The sequence below is a fragment of the Hypanus sabinus genome, chromosome 16, assembly GCF_030144855.1.
Source record: "Hypanus sabinus isolate sHypSab1 chromosome 16, sHypSab1.hap1, whole genome shotgun sequence".
NCBI classification, from domain to species: domain Eukaryota; kingdom Metazoa; phylum Chordata; class Chondrichthyes; order Myliobatiformes; family Dasyatidae; genus Hypanus; species Hypanus sabinus.
This window is the reverse complement of record NC_082721.1, coordinates 90,526,573-90,541,661: the sequence shown is the minus strand read 5'-3', so window position 1 is coordinate 90,541,661 and position 15,089 is coordinate 90,526,573. Positions and strand designations below refer to the sequence as shown.

General features: G+C 42.6%; 1 protein-coding gene across 1 annotated transcript in view; it reads right to left on the bottom strand.

Annotated features, from left to right (window-relative positions):
• Positions 1-15,089, bottom strand: part of LOC132406560 (complement C3-like) — a 277,413-nt gene that overhangs the window by 12,112 nt on the left and 250,212 nt on the right. Inside the window, exons 32-33 of the mRNA XM_059992384.1 lie at positions 13,312-13,402; positions 404-455 (exon numbers count right to left, since the gene is read on the bottom strand). Coding sequence (XP_059848367.1) covers positions 404-455; positions 13,312-13,402 — 143 coding nt within the window. The remainder of the gene's footprint in view (positions 1-403; positions 456-13,311; positions 13,403-15,089) is intronic.

Here is a 15,089-nt window from a genome sequence, read left to right as displayed (position 1 = left end):
TAGGATTTTGTGTCTGGATGTAACCCATACTAACAGACTTTTTAAAATAAGAATCTCAATTTGGTGTTCCATTTTAAAAAAAATAAGGATGTTTAGCACAGTCAGAAGGAAAGATACACTGTCTCTTCGCTTTGGAACTTTCTTCTAAAATGGCAATAAAAGTTTGGGCAATAAACCTACATTTGTGAACTAAGTCACAGGCATTTTTGAGGGATAAATAAAACAGGACATGGATCATCGATCAGACATGACCTTAGTGTATGTTGAAACAGGATCAAAAGCCTCATAGTTATCCAAAGTTCCTCTTTTCTTATGTTTTCTCTCATTAATTCCTGAAACCAATTTCTTGCCTGACAACAAAATACAAATGCAACTCCAAACTCATTGAGGTTGAGCCACTTACCGTGCACAGATTTTTATCAGGAGAGTATTCTGAGCATCTTCAGGTCGTTTGGCTACAAATATATAAAGGAAGATGAATTATTGTAATCACAAATAATTTGATTTCCAATAGTAACTCTAACATGAATAAAGGGGAAGTGCACTCTTCAATGTAATTTATATAATAAAAATACTTTCTGATACATTTGCTGCTGTAATCTAGTAAATGGAAGCAAGATTTCAACCCTGCATCCATGTGCAAGTTTTCAGGAATAACTATTGACCAGTTTGCCAAGGAATAACATCAACCTGAGAGATCAGACAGAAGTTTGGCTGAATATTTGATTTGAAATAAATTATGTCTGACTGTGCAGCACTCACTCCATACTGCCCTATTGGACAGCTGTTCAATTAGCTGAGTGTAGCTTAAATCCATGGTTTTTCTGGAAGTAACAGTTTTATTGACGGAGTTTTATAGACAGACTTTATGTGCAGTTTATATTTTGAACTGTCAACTTGCTGATTTGCTGCTATTCCTCTGGCTACTTATCTGATGCTTAGTATCACAGAAGAAAATTCAATTGCATTGAAGGGAGTCCTCTAACCAATTCAACATCTTCAATCAAATTCAAATTATGCAGAATTACCTGCTCTATGGAATTAATCCAATAGCAAGAAGATAATCAACATTGCCCAGATTCTCACCATTTCTTCTTAGATAGTACAATTCCTTCCCTAGAACCCTCTGTCCTGTCAAATCTACTCCAACTTCAAAGACTTTCAGGAGCGGGCAGTGTTGATGCGGGCAGCGGTGTGCGCAGGAGCAGAGTGCTGGGCTTTGGCTCAGCGGGCTTCGGCGCAAGAGGACTTCGACAAGAAGCTTGTTTTTCATTTATTCTCAGTAATCTAGGATCAGGTAATGGGGGAGACAGTTAGAGCAGTGGTGTGCTCCATATGCAGTATGTGTGAGGTCAGGGTCAATACAGTTGTCCCTGATGACCACACCTGCAATAGGTGCATCCAGCTGCAGCTCCTATCAGACCGAGTTAGGGAATTGGAGCAGGAGCTGGATGAACTATGGATCATTCGGGAGGCAGAGGCAGAGATAGATAAGAGTTATCGGCAGGCAGTCACACCGAAAAGACAGGAGGTAGGCAAATGGGTGACAGTCAGGAGAGGCAGGGGGAGCAGACAGAGAGAGAAGAGCACCCCTGTGGCTGTTCCCATCAAAAATAAGTATACCGTTTTGGATACTGTTGGTGGGGATGACCTACCAGGAACAAGCTGCAGTGGTCCTGTCTCTGGCACTGAGGTTGGACCCTTGACTAGGAAGGGGAGGAGGGAAGAGAAGAGAGCGGTATTGATAGGGGATTCTATAGTCAGGGGGGCAGATAGGAGATTTTGTGGGGAAGATCGGGAGTCTCGGATGGTATGTTGCTTCCCTGGTGCCGGGGTCCAAGACATCTCAGATCGGGTGCAGGTTATTCTCGAGAGGGAGGGCAAGAATCCTGATGTTGTGGTCCATGTAGGGACCAATGATGTGGGTAGGATGAGTGAGGGGGTCCTGTGTAGGGAGTTCAGGGAGTTAGGTGTGAAGCTGAAGAGCAGGACCTCCAGGGTAACAATCTCAGGATTGCTACCTGTGCCACGTGCGAGTGAGGCAAGGAACAGAAGGATTATAAAGATTAATACGTGGCTGAGAGGATGGTGCAGGAGGGAGGGCTTCAGGTTTGTAGATAATTGGGCTTTGTTCCAGGGAAGGTGGGATCTGTTCCGAAGGGACAGTTTACACCTGAACTGGAGCGGTACTAACATTCTTGCAGGAAAGTTTGCTTCTTGGGGGGGGAGGGTGTTTAAACTAAATTTGCAGGGGGCGGGGATCCAGAATGTGAGGGAGGATAGCAAGAGGAAGAATAAAGGACAGGTGGGGACTACACGGTTCCAGAATATTAAGTGTGTAGTAGAGGAAGGTGGGGCGGAACAAGTGATAAGGAGGACTCATGTACAGAGGTATGGTCTGACGGAACATGGAGTTAGATGTGTTGAAAGAATAAGTAAATTTAGGAAGGACAACAAAATTCTAGGGGCGTATAGCCTGATCGGAGTTCGGGGAGCTGGGTTAAGCACAATAGGCAGCGATTCAAACAGAGAGAGGAGAAATGGGTTAAAAATTCTATATCTGAATGCACGAAGTGTCAGAAATAAGACGGATGAGCTTGAAGCCCAGGTGCGAATGGGTAACTATGATGTTGTTGGGATAACGGATGTTGTTGCGATAATGGCTGCAGGGAGATCAGACCTGGGAAATGAATGTACAAGGGTATATGTGCTATCATAGGGACAGAAATGTGGGCAGAGGGGGTGGGGTGGCCCTTTTGGTGAGGAATGAGATTCAGTCCTTTGCAAGGGGGGACATAGGGTCAGGAGAAGTAGAATCTGTGTGGATAGAACTGAGGAATAGTAAGGGCAAAAGGACCCAAATGGGAGTTGTCTACAGGCCACCAAACAGTAGCATGGATATTGGGTGCAAGTTGAATAGGGAGTTAACATTGGCATGTGGCAAAGGTAATGTTGCAGTAGTTATGGGGGATTTCAACATGCAGGTGAACTGGGAGAATCAGGTTGGTGCTGGACCACAGGATAGGGAGTGTGTAGAGTGCCTATGGGATGCATTCTTGGAACAGCTTGTACAAGAGCCGACCAGGGACAAGACTATTCTGGATTTAGTGTTATGTAATGAACAGGATTTGATAAGCGATCTCGCAGTAAAGGAGCCATTAGGAGGTAGTGATCACAATATGATAAGCTTTTATCTGCAATTTGAGAAGGATAAGGGCAGCTCGGAGGTGTCAGTGTTGCAGATGAACAGGGGAAACTATGGAGCCATGAGGGAGGAGCTGGCTAAAGTTGACTGGACGGATAGCCTAGCAGAAAAGACAGTGGAACAGCAATGGCAGGTATTCTTGGGAATAATGCACAAGGTGCAAAATCAGTTCATCCCCTGGAGAAGGAAGGATTCAAAGGGGGGAAAGGGGCCACAGTGGTTGACAAAGGAAGTCAGAGATTGCATAGCATTAAAAAAAAGGAAATATGATAGAGCTAAGGTGAGTGAGAGGACAGATGATTGGGAAGTTTTTAGGAACAACACAACTTCACTAAAAAGGCAATACGGGGAGAAAAAATGAGGTACGAGCGCAAGCTCGCCAGGAATATAAAGGAAGATAGCAAAAGCTTTTTTAGGTATGTGAAGAAAAAGAAGATAGTTAAGAACAATGTTGGGCCCTTGAAGAAGAAACAAAGAAATGGCAGAAGAATTTAATAAGTACTTTAGATCTGTCTTCACTGGGGAAGACACAAGCAATCTCCCAGATGTATGGATGGGCCAAGGACATAGGGTAACAGAGGAAATGAAACAGATTGACATTCGGAAGGAAATGGTGTTGAGAAGACTGATGGGACTGAAGGCTGACAAATCCCCAGGTCCAGATGGTCTGCACCCTAGGGTACTAAAGGAGGTGGCCCTGGAAATTGCAGATGCATTGGTAATCATTTTCCAATGTTCCTTAGATTCAGGATCAGTTCCTGAGGATTGGAGAATGGCTAATGTTATCCCACATTTTAAGAAAGGAGGGAGGGAGAAAACAGAGAACTATCGTCCTGTCAGCCTGACATCGGTGGTGGGAAAGATGCTAGAGTCCATTATTAAGGATGAAATAGTGGCATATCTAGATAACAGTGATAGGATTGGGCCGAGCCAGCATGGATTTACCAAGGGTAAATCATGCTTGACTAATCTGTTGGAGTTTTTCGAGGATGTAACCAGGAAGTTAGATGGGAGAGATCCAGTGGATGTACTGTACCTCGATTTTCAGAAGGCATTTGATAAGGTCCCACATAGGAGATTGGTGGGTAAAATCAAAGCTCAGGGCATCGGGGGGAAGGCATTGACATGGATAGAAAACTGGTTGGCAGATAGAAAGCAAAGGGTAGCAGTGAATGGGTGTTTTTCGGAATGGCAGGTGGTGACTAGTGGGGTGCCACAGGGCTTGGTATTGGGACCACAGCCGTTTACCATTTACGTTAACGATTTGGATGAAGGCATAAAAAATACATCAGCAAATTTGCTGATGATACTAAGCTGGGTGGCAGTGTGACATGTGATGAGGATGTTAGGAGAATTCAGGGTGACTTGGATAGGCTGGGTGAGTGGGCAGATACTTGGCAGATGGCGTTTAATGTAATTAAGTGTGAGGTTATCCACTTTTGGAGTAAGAACAGGAAGGCAGATTATTATCTGAATGGTGTAGAGTTGGGTAAGGGAGAAATACAAAGAGATCTCGGAGTCCTTGTTCATCAGTCACTGAAGGTGAATGAGCAAGTGCAGCAGGCAGTGAAGAAGGCTAATGGAATGTTGGCCTTTTTTACAAAGGGAATTGAGTACAAGAGCAAGAAAATCCTCTTGCATTTGTACAGAGCCCTGGTGAGACCACACCTGGAGTATTGTGTACAGTTTTGGTCTCCAGGGTTAAGGAAGGACATCCTGGCTGTAGAGGAAGTGCAGCGTAGATTCACGAGGTTAGTTCCTGGGATGTCTGGACTGTCTTACGCAGAGAGGTTAGAGAGACTGGGCTTGTACACGCTGGAATTAAGGAGATTGAGAGGGGATATGATTGAAACATATAAGATTATTAAGGGATTGGACAAGATAGAGGCAGGAAATATGTTCCAGATGCTGGGAGAGTCCAGTACCAGAGGGCATGGTTTGAGAATAAGGAGGAGGTCATTTAGGACAGAGTTAAGGAAAAACTTCTTCTCGCAAAGAGTTGTGGGGGTCTGGAATGCACTGCCTCAAAAGGTAGTGGAGGCCAATTCTCTGGATGCTTTCAAGAAGGAGCTAGATAGGTATCTTATGGATAGGGGAATCAAGGGATATGGGGACAAGGCAGGAACAGGGTATTGACAGTAATTGATCAGCCATGATCTCAAAATGGTGGTGCAGGCTCGAAGGGCCGAATGGTCTACTTCTGCACCTATTGTCTATTGTCAATGTTGGAAAAGGGGAGGAGGGGTGGCATTACTGGTCAGGGATACTATTACAGCTACATAAAGGGTGGGTAGTGTAGCAGGATCCTCTTTTGAGTCAGTATGGGTGGAAGTCAGGAACAGGAAGTGAGCAGTTACTCTATTTGGAGTATTTTATAGGCCCCCGGTGGCAGCAGAGATACTGAGGAGCAGATTTGGGAGGCAGATTTTGCAAAGGTGCAAAAATAACAGGGTTATTATCATGGATGACTTTAACTTCCCTAATATTGATTGGCACCTGATAAGTTCCAATGGTTTAGATGGGGCAGAATTTGTTAAGTGTGTCCAGGATGGATTCCTGTCAAGTATGTTGTCAGGCCAACTAGGGGGAATGCCATACCAGATCTAGTATTAGGTAACGAAGTAGGTCAGGTCACAGATCTCTCAGTGGGTGAGCATCTGGGGAACAGTGAGCACTGCTCCCTGACCTTTAGCACTAACATGGAAAAGAATAGAATAAGAGAGGACAGGAAAATTTTTAATTGGGAAAGGGCGAATTATGAGGCTATAAGACTAGAACTTGCAGGTGTAAATTGGGATGATGTTTTTGCAGGGAAATGTACTATGGACATGTGGTCGATGTTTAGGGTTCTTTTGCAGGATTTTAGGGATAAATTTGTTCCAGTGAGGAAGGTAAAGAATGGTAGGGTGAAGGAACCATGGGTGACAAGTAAGGTGGAAAATCTAGTTAGGTGGAAGGAGGCACATACATGAGGTTTAGGAAGAAAGGATCAGCTGTGTCTATTGAGGAATATAGGGTAGCAAGAAAGGAGCTTAAGCAGGGGCTGAGGAGAGCAAGAAGGGTGTATGAGAAGGCCTTGGCGAGTAGGGTAAAGGAAAACCCCAAGGCATTCTTCAATTATGTGAAGAACAAAAGGATGACAGGAGTGAAGGTTGGACTGATTAGAGATAAAAGTGGGAAGATGTGCCTGGAGGCTGTGGAAGTGAGCAAGGTCCTCAGTGAATACTTCTGTTTGGTATTCACCAGTGAGAGGGAACTTGATGACAGTGTGGACAATATGAGTGAGGTTGAAGTTCTGGAGCATGTTGATATTAAGGGAGAGGAGGTGTTGGAGTTGTTAAAATACATTAGGACAGATAAGTCTCTGGGGCCTGATGGTATATTCCCCGGGCTGCTCCACGAGGTGAGGGAAGAGATTGCTGAGCCTCTGGCTAGGATCTTTATGTCCTTGTGTTCACTGGAATGGTACTGGAGGATTGGAGGGAGGCAGATGTTGTCCCCTTGTTCAAAAAAGGTAGTAGGGATAGTCCAGGTAATTATAGACAAGCGAGCCTTGCGTCTGTGGAGGGAAAACTGTTGGAAAAGATTCTTAGAGATAAGATCTATGGGCATTTAGAGAATCATGGTCTGATCAGAGACAGTCAGCATGGCTTTGTGAAGGGCAGATCATGTCTAACAAGCCTGTTAGAGTTCTTTGAGGAGTTGACCAGGCATATAGATGAGGGTAGTGTAGTGGTTATGATCTACATGGATTTTAGTAAGGCATTTGATAAGGTTCCATATGGTAGGCTTATTCAGAAAGTCAGAAGGCATGGGATCCGGGGAAGTTTGGCCAGGTGGATTCAGAATTGGCTTGCCTGCAGAAAGCAGAGGGTTGTGGTGGAGGGAGTACATTCGGATTGGAGGGTTGTGACTAGTGGTGTCCCACAAGTATTGGTTCTGGGACCTCTACTTTTTGTGATTTTTATTAATGACCTGGATGTGGGGGTAGAAGAGTGGGTTGGCAAGTTTGCAGATGACACAAACATTGGTGGTGTTGTGGACAGTGTTGGGGATCGTCGCAGATTGCAGAGAGACATTGATAGGATGCAGAAGTGGGCTGAGCAGTGGCAGATGGAGTTCAACCCGGAGAAGTGTGAGGTGGTACACTTTGGAAGGACAAACTCCAAGGCAGAGTACAAAGTAAATGGCAGGATACTTGGCAGTGTGGAGGAGCAGAAGGATCTAGGCGTACATGTCCACAGATCCCTGAAAGTTGCCTCACAGGTAGATAGGGTAGTTAAGAAAGCTTATGGGGTGTTAGCTTTCATAAGTCGAGGGATAGAGTTTAAGAGTCATGAGGTAATGATGCAGCTCTATAAAACTCTGGTTAGGCCACACTTGGAGTACTGTGTCCAGTTCTGGTCGCCTCACTATAGGAAGGATGTGGAAGCATTGGAAAGAGTATAGAGGAAATTTACCAGGATGCTGCATGGTTTAGAGAGTATGCATTATGATCAGAGATTAAGGGAGGTAGGGCTTTACTCTTTGGAGAGAAGGAGGATGAGAGGAGACATGATAGAGGTATACAATATATTAGGAGGAATAGATAGAGTGGACAGCCAGTGCCTCTTGCCCAGGGCACCACTGCTGAATACAAGAGGACATGGCTTTAAGGTAAGGGGTGGGAAGTTCAAGGGAGATATTAGAGGAAGGTTTTTTTACTCAGAGAGTGGTTGGTGCATGGAATGCACTGCCTGAGTCAGTGGTGGAGGCAGATACACTAGTGAAATTTAAGAGACCGCTAGACAGGCATATGGAGGAATTTAAGGTGGGGAGATATATGACAGGCAGGGTTTAAGGGTTGGCACAACATCGTGGGCCGAAGGGCCTGTACTGTGCTGTACTGTTCTATGTTCTATGTTCACTTCATGGATTATTCATAGTCTCAAGGAGCTTATACTGATCAGATGGAGGCTTTATGGCCATTTGTGACCATATTGTCCAAAAACAAAAGGCTAATCACATTTCTCAGTTGTAGGTTCAAGTGCCCTTGCTCATTATTTAAAGGTACAGTTTCTCCATCTGCCACATTTTGAGACAGCCATTTCAAAACTCCATCACTGGCTGGTGAAATGTTTTGTATTCTCAACTCTCGCCTCATTTTTGCATCCACCCTCTAATTTTTTTCCATCAGAAATCCTTTTTGATATCAATTCTCTCCAATTTTAAATACCTTGGAAAAACATTGCAATATTTGATGAATTTTGCAAGTGGACAACTCCTGACCACTGGGAGGCCTAATAGCATAAATCATTTGTGACATATATGACTGTTGGATGATTGTAAGACTATGTCAGGCTTGCTGCTAATATTTGTAGCTATGTTACTGATATGGTTGATCTCACTCATTCATTTCATTTGGAGTAATAGTCATAGGAAAGTTCTATATAGAAACAGGCCTTTCAGCCCATCTAGTCTGATTCTTTTAAACTGCCTACTCCCATTACCTGCACTGGTACCATAACCCTCCATATTCCTTCCATCCATGTACCTATCCAACTTTGTTTAAACTTTGAAATTGAGTTTGCATGCACCACTTGTGCTGGCAGCTCATTCCACACTCTCATGACCCAGAGTGAAGAAATTTCTCCTCGTTCCCCTTAAACTTTTCACCTTTCACCCTTAACCCATGGCCTCTGGTTGTAGTCCCACCTAACCTCAGGGGAAAAAGCATGCTTGCATTTACCCTATCTATACCCCTCATAATTTTGTATACCTCTAACAAATTTCCTCTCAATCTTTCCTTATAACTCGGGTCTTCCAGACCTGGCAACATCCTTGTAAATTTTCACTTTATTCTTTCAACTTTATTTACATCTGTCCTGTAGGTAGGTGATCAAAACTGCACACAGTACTCCAAATTAGGCCTCATCAACATTTTATACGACTTCAACATAACATTCCATCTCCTGTACTCAGTGCTTTGATTTATGAAGCCCAATGTGCCGAAAGCTTTCTTTACAACCTTATCTACCTATGACACCACTTTCAATGAATTATAGACCTCTATTCCCAGATCCCGTATTCTACCACACTCCTCAGTGTCCTAACATCCACTATGCAAGACCTACCATGTTTGATCCTACCAGTGCAACACCTCACACTTGTCTTTATTAAATTCTATTGCCATTTTTCAGCTCATTTTTCCTACTGTTGCAAGTCATGACAGCCTTCCTTGCTGTCTACTATACTCCCAATCTCAGTGTATTCAACAAATTTGCTGATCCTATTAATTACACTGTCATCTATGTAATACCCTGGGAAAGGTTACATTGCTAGAGTAATGTTCTTTCTGTAGAAGCAGTGTTTGGTTAGAGATAATGGGTGCTTTGGAATGTAAGCTGGATCTTTTGTTTGGCAGGAGATGGAGAGAGAAGACGCTGGAGAGAACCGGTCATAGGATTTGACCCAGTGGACCATTATTTGTTGGAGCAAAGTGCCATAGTCTACTGAAGATCGGTGCATATGTATGACTTCTGGAAGAGCTGAGATCCAACTTGTGGACATTTGACTATTTATTTATAATGGGCTTTTTTGTATTTTTCTTCTTTCTGGACTGGACTGATTTTAGGGATTCAACTTTGAACCTGGATGAGTATGCTGCTGTTGTTATCAGCTTTATTAAAACCTGTGTGGATGAGTGTGTGCCTACAAAGACTTACTGTACATTCCCAAACCAAAAGCCATGGATGAACCAAGTGGTACGTCATCTGCTGAAGGGTAGATCTGTGGCATTCAAGTCCAACAACCCAGGCCTGTACCAGAAAAGTAGGTATGATTTGTGGAGGGCTATTTCAAGGGCGAAGAGACAATTTTGAACAAGTTTGGAAGCAACATTGGATACAGGGCAACTCTGACAGGGTCTGTAAGACATTACTTCCTACAAAGCAACACCCGATAGCATGAAAGGCAGTGATGTTTCACTACCAGATGAACTCAATGCCTTCTATGCACTATTCAAAAGGGAGAACACAACTACAGCTGTGAAGATTCCTCCTGCATCTGATGATCCTGTGAACTCTGTCTCAGAGGCCAATGATAGGCAGTCTTTAAAGAGAGTAAACCCTCACAAGGCGGAAGGTCCTGATGGAGGTAAGGCTCTGAAAATCTGTGCCAACCAATTAGTGGGAGTATTCAAGGACATTTCCAACTTCTCACTGTTACAGGCGGAAGTTCCCACTTGTTTCAAAAAGGCAACAATTATACCAGCACCTAAGAAGAATAATGCGGGCTGCCTTAATGACTATCGCCTGGTAGCACTCACATCGACAGTGATGAAATGTTTTGAGAGGTTGGTCATGACTAGACTGAATTCCTGCCTCAGCAAGGACCTGGACCCATTGCAATTTGCCTATCGCCACAATAGGTCAACTGCAGACGCAATCTCAATGGTTCTCCACATGGCTTTAGACCACCTGGACAACACAAACACCTACATCATTCCCATTATCCTGATTGAAAAGTTGCAGGCCTCTATACCTCCCTCTGCAATTGGAGCCTCGACTTCCTAACCAGAAGACTACAATCTGTGCGGATTGGTGATAACATATCTTCCTCGCTGATGATCAACAGTGGCGCACTTCAGGGGTGTGTGCTTTGCCCACTGCTCTACTCTCTATATACACATGACTGTGTGGCTAGGCTTAATTCAAATACCATCTATAAATCTGCTGATGATACAACCATTGTTAGTAGAATCTCAGGTGGTGACGAGAGGGTGTACAGGAGTGAGATATGTCAACTAGTGCAATGGTGCCCATTTGAGGAACACATACAATCCTCATAGAGGGATCAGAAGTGGAGAGAGTGAGCAGTTTCAAGTTCCTGGGTGTCAAGGTCTCTGAGGATCTAATCTGGTCCCAACATATCAATGTAGTTATGATGAAGGTAAGACAGCGGCTATACTTTACTAGGAGTTTGAAGAGATTTATCATGTTAACAAATATACACAAAAACTTCTATAGTTGTACTGTCGAGAGCATTCTGACAGGCTACTGCACAGGACTGAAAGAAGCTGCAGAGGGTTGTAAATCTAGTCAACTCTATCTTGGGTACTAACCTACAAAGTACCCAGTACATCTTCCGGGAACGGTGTCTCAGAAAGGCAGTGTCCATTATTAAGGACCTCCAGCACCCAGGGCCTGCCGTTTTCTCATTGTTACCATCAGGTAGAGGTACAGAAGCCTGAAGGCACACACTCATCAATTCAGGAACAGTTCCTTCCCCTATGCCATCCAATTCCTACATGGACATTGAATCTTTGGACTCTACCTCATAGCATTTCTGTTTTTGCAGTTTTAAAACATGTATTCAATATACATATACTGTAATTGATTTACTTGTTTATTTATTATTATTTTTACTTTATTTTTTTTTCTCTGCTAGACTCTGCATTGAACTGCTGCTGCTAAGTTAACAAATTTCATGTCACATGCTGGTGATAATAAACCTGACTCTGATTCAGATTCTTTTCTTTACTAACCCTTTAGTTAAGATACATAAATATAATTCTTTTAATTGTATGCAGAGTGCTGTCTGTTGTAACAGGGTAGCAAATTACACAGTGTCCACACAAACTGGGGTTTGGTGTCGGAGAGCTTTCTCAATCTCATGGGTTCGACAGGACTGGAGTGTGCATTCCCTAGACTTATGCAGCCAAGGAAACCAGGTGGGTTTCATCTATATCAACAATCTGGATGATGAACAACAATGGATCCAGTACTGATCCCTGTGGCACTCCAGTAGTCACAAGCCTCTAATCAGAGAGGGAACCATCTGCTACTATTCTTTGGGTTCTCCCATAAAGCCAATGTCTAATCTAATTACCAGCTTATCTTGAATGCTGAGAGACTGAACCTTCTTGACCAACCTTCTGTGTAGGACCTTGTAAAAATGCCTCACTAAAGCACATGTAGATAACATTCACTGTCTTGCCTTCATCCACATTCCTGGTAACTTCCTTCATTGGTTAGACCTGACCTGCCATGTATGAAGCCATGTTGACTCTCCTTAATCTTTCCATGCCTATCCAAATACTTATATATCTGGTCCCTTAGAATACCTTCCAAAAACTTTCCCACCACTGACGTCAGACTCACCAGCGTACAATTTCCTGCTTTATGTTTAGAGCCTTTCTTAAACAGCGGACACTAGCTATCCTTCAATCCTTTGGTAGATCTCTTGCTGCTAAGGATCATTTAAATCTATCTGCTAGGAGCCCAGCAATTTCTGCACTTGCCACGTGTACAGAATGCTGGAGGAATTCAGCAGGACAGGCAACATCTGTGGAAAAGGGTTTGAACCCGTAACATCGACTGGACACTTTTCCATAGATGCTGCCTCCAGCATTTTGTATGTGCTGCTTGGATTTCTAGCAACTGCAGATCTTCTCTTGTTTGTAATTTCTGCACTTGCCTCCCTTAGGGTCCAAGGGAACATCTTGCCAGCCCTGGGGATCTATCCAATCTGATTTGCCTCAAGATAGCAAACACCTCCTCCTCTGTAATCTGTATAGAGTCTTTGAAGTTGATGACGCACAGCCTCACCTCCATAGACTCTGCATCTGTCTCCTGAGTAAATACAGATGCAAATAGAATTGCCCCATTTCTTTTGGCTCCATACATGGATTACCATTCCGATCTTCCAGAGGACCAACTTTGTCCCTTGCAATCCTTGTTTCATTCAATTTCACAAATCAAGGAGTATCACACTTATCCATGAAAGACTGATATTGAAAAGTAACTTTGAAAAATAACTTGAAGAGGAACTGAAACCTTTCCTCTCCTGGTGCTCTTTTAGTCCCATTGTTTTCTTGGTTTGCTCAAACCCCTGACTGACAGCAGGTATGCATAGGAATAGACAGACTATAGTGATAGACAAGGAGAGAGAAAATTCATTGAAATAAAGAAATGGCTAGAGTAATACAAACATATTAGGGTATTATTTAACATTCCTTAACAAAAGCCTAAGAACTGCAGTGAAGATTCTTGCTATATTTCAGAGTTTGATCTGGTTTGGCGAATGCTGAGAAACTCATTTAGAAATAGTCCGAGTGCATTGCTCACCAGCCTGAATATTTTCAACTTCTATGTCCAAGTTGAAATTCTTGCATTCCTGTCTCTCCTTAGGCAACAGTGCATAATAAGCTGTCAAAACCTGCAGAAAAGAAACAGATTATCACTCAGAAGCTAAACTACTGATAAAATACAGAAATGCAGTATGTTAATATTTTTAAAAGGGTATTTATTGAATTATATCAAATAACTTACTGTCTTGAGTACAACTCCTGATCTTTCTTCAATAACTATTTCTAAAAGGGCAGTGAATCTTTAATGTTTAACTGACATTTCTGCACCTTTTTGCTGGTTGGACGGATTGTTAATAATGCTTGATTAGATTTAATTTTAGTTCTATTTCTGTAATAAATGATATAGTATGAAAATTTTGGCTTGGATATTAATGTGATAAATGATACTAATTAGTGATAAGTGGTGTCAGTCAGTGATATTAGTAAGTATGACATTTTCAGTGTGAAAATTTATAGAAAGATAGGGAAGTAGTGGAATATGTGTGTTGGTTGTTAATCTAAATGACACACATCACTGTGTTTGATGTACATGTGACAAATAAACTTCAATCTTGAATGATTCAGAAAGATGACACTAGAACCAAGAGAATACATACTGGAAAATATAGTGATCTAATTACAGTGTCAATTAATTTTTGTTTTACATCAATCTAACTAATTATGTTTGTTCATTGCTCTCCCTTCCCTCTTTTCTCTCTGCCAGCTACCCAATGCCCCTTCTCTTTCCTTTCTTCTTCACTCTATAACTTCCTCTCTGTTCCTCCTGGTTTCTCTTTCACTTCCTTTCATCTCTCCTTCCTCACATCCATTGTTCACCTCCAGACCCAGTCACCCTTGCACCTTCTCTCTCCTAAGCCATATACCATTTATGTAGTTAGTCTAACTTATTGAATCAAAGAACTTGGCTGTTCATGATTAAATGCAGAGGCAGGGAGGGGGAGACATGGTGGGGGAGAAGTATTACAACACTGTTAGCAGGTGTATATAGTTCAGCAAATGGGGACTGAAGTAAAAGGCTACCAGTAAAGGTACTGTGAGATGTAGGTCAACAATATGCATAATTAATACATTGCATTGTACTATTCAATTTCTACTGCATTAGTCACTTGTTTTAATAGTAGCTACTTGGAAAACTTTATTGTAATAAATGCCCTAATTACAAATTTCGGAAGCATTCTACAACCTTAATTACAGATTGCCAGGTATGATGTTGTGGCCATCACTGAATCATGACCAAAGGATGGTTGTAGTTGTGAGCTGAATGTCCAAAATTACATGTTATTTTGGAGGGATAGGAAGGTAGGAAGGTAGGGTGGCATGGCTCCGCTGGTAAAGAATGGCATCAAATCAGTAGAAAGATGCGACATAAGATCAGAAGATGTTGAATCCTTGTGGGTTGAGTTATGAAAATGCAAGAGTAAAAGGACATTGATGGCAGTTATCTACAGGCCTCTCAACTGTGGCTTGGATGTGGAACACAGCTTTCAACAGGAAATAGAAAAGGCAAGTCAAAAGGGCAATGTTATGGTAGTCATGTGAGATTTGGTAACGGATCTCAAGAGAGTAAGTTTGTTGAATGCCTAAGAGATAGCTTTTTAGAGCCGTTCGTTGTTGAGCCTGCTAGGGAATCAGCTATACTGGATTGGGTGTTATGTAATGAACCGGAGGTGATTAGGGAGCTTAAGGTAAAAGAAATCTTAGGAACCAGTGATCACAATATGATTGTGTTTAACTTGAAATCTGATAAGGAGAAAG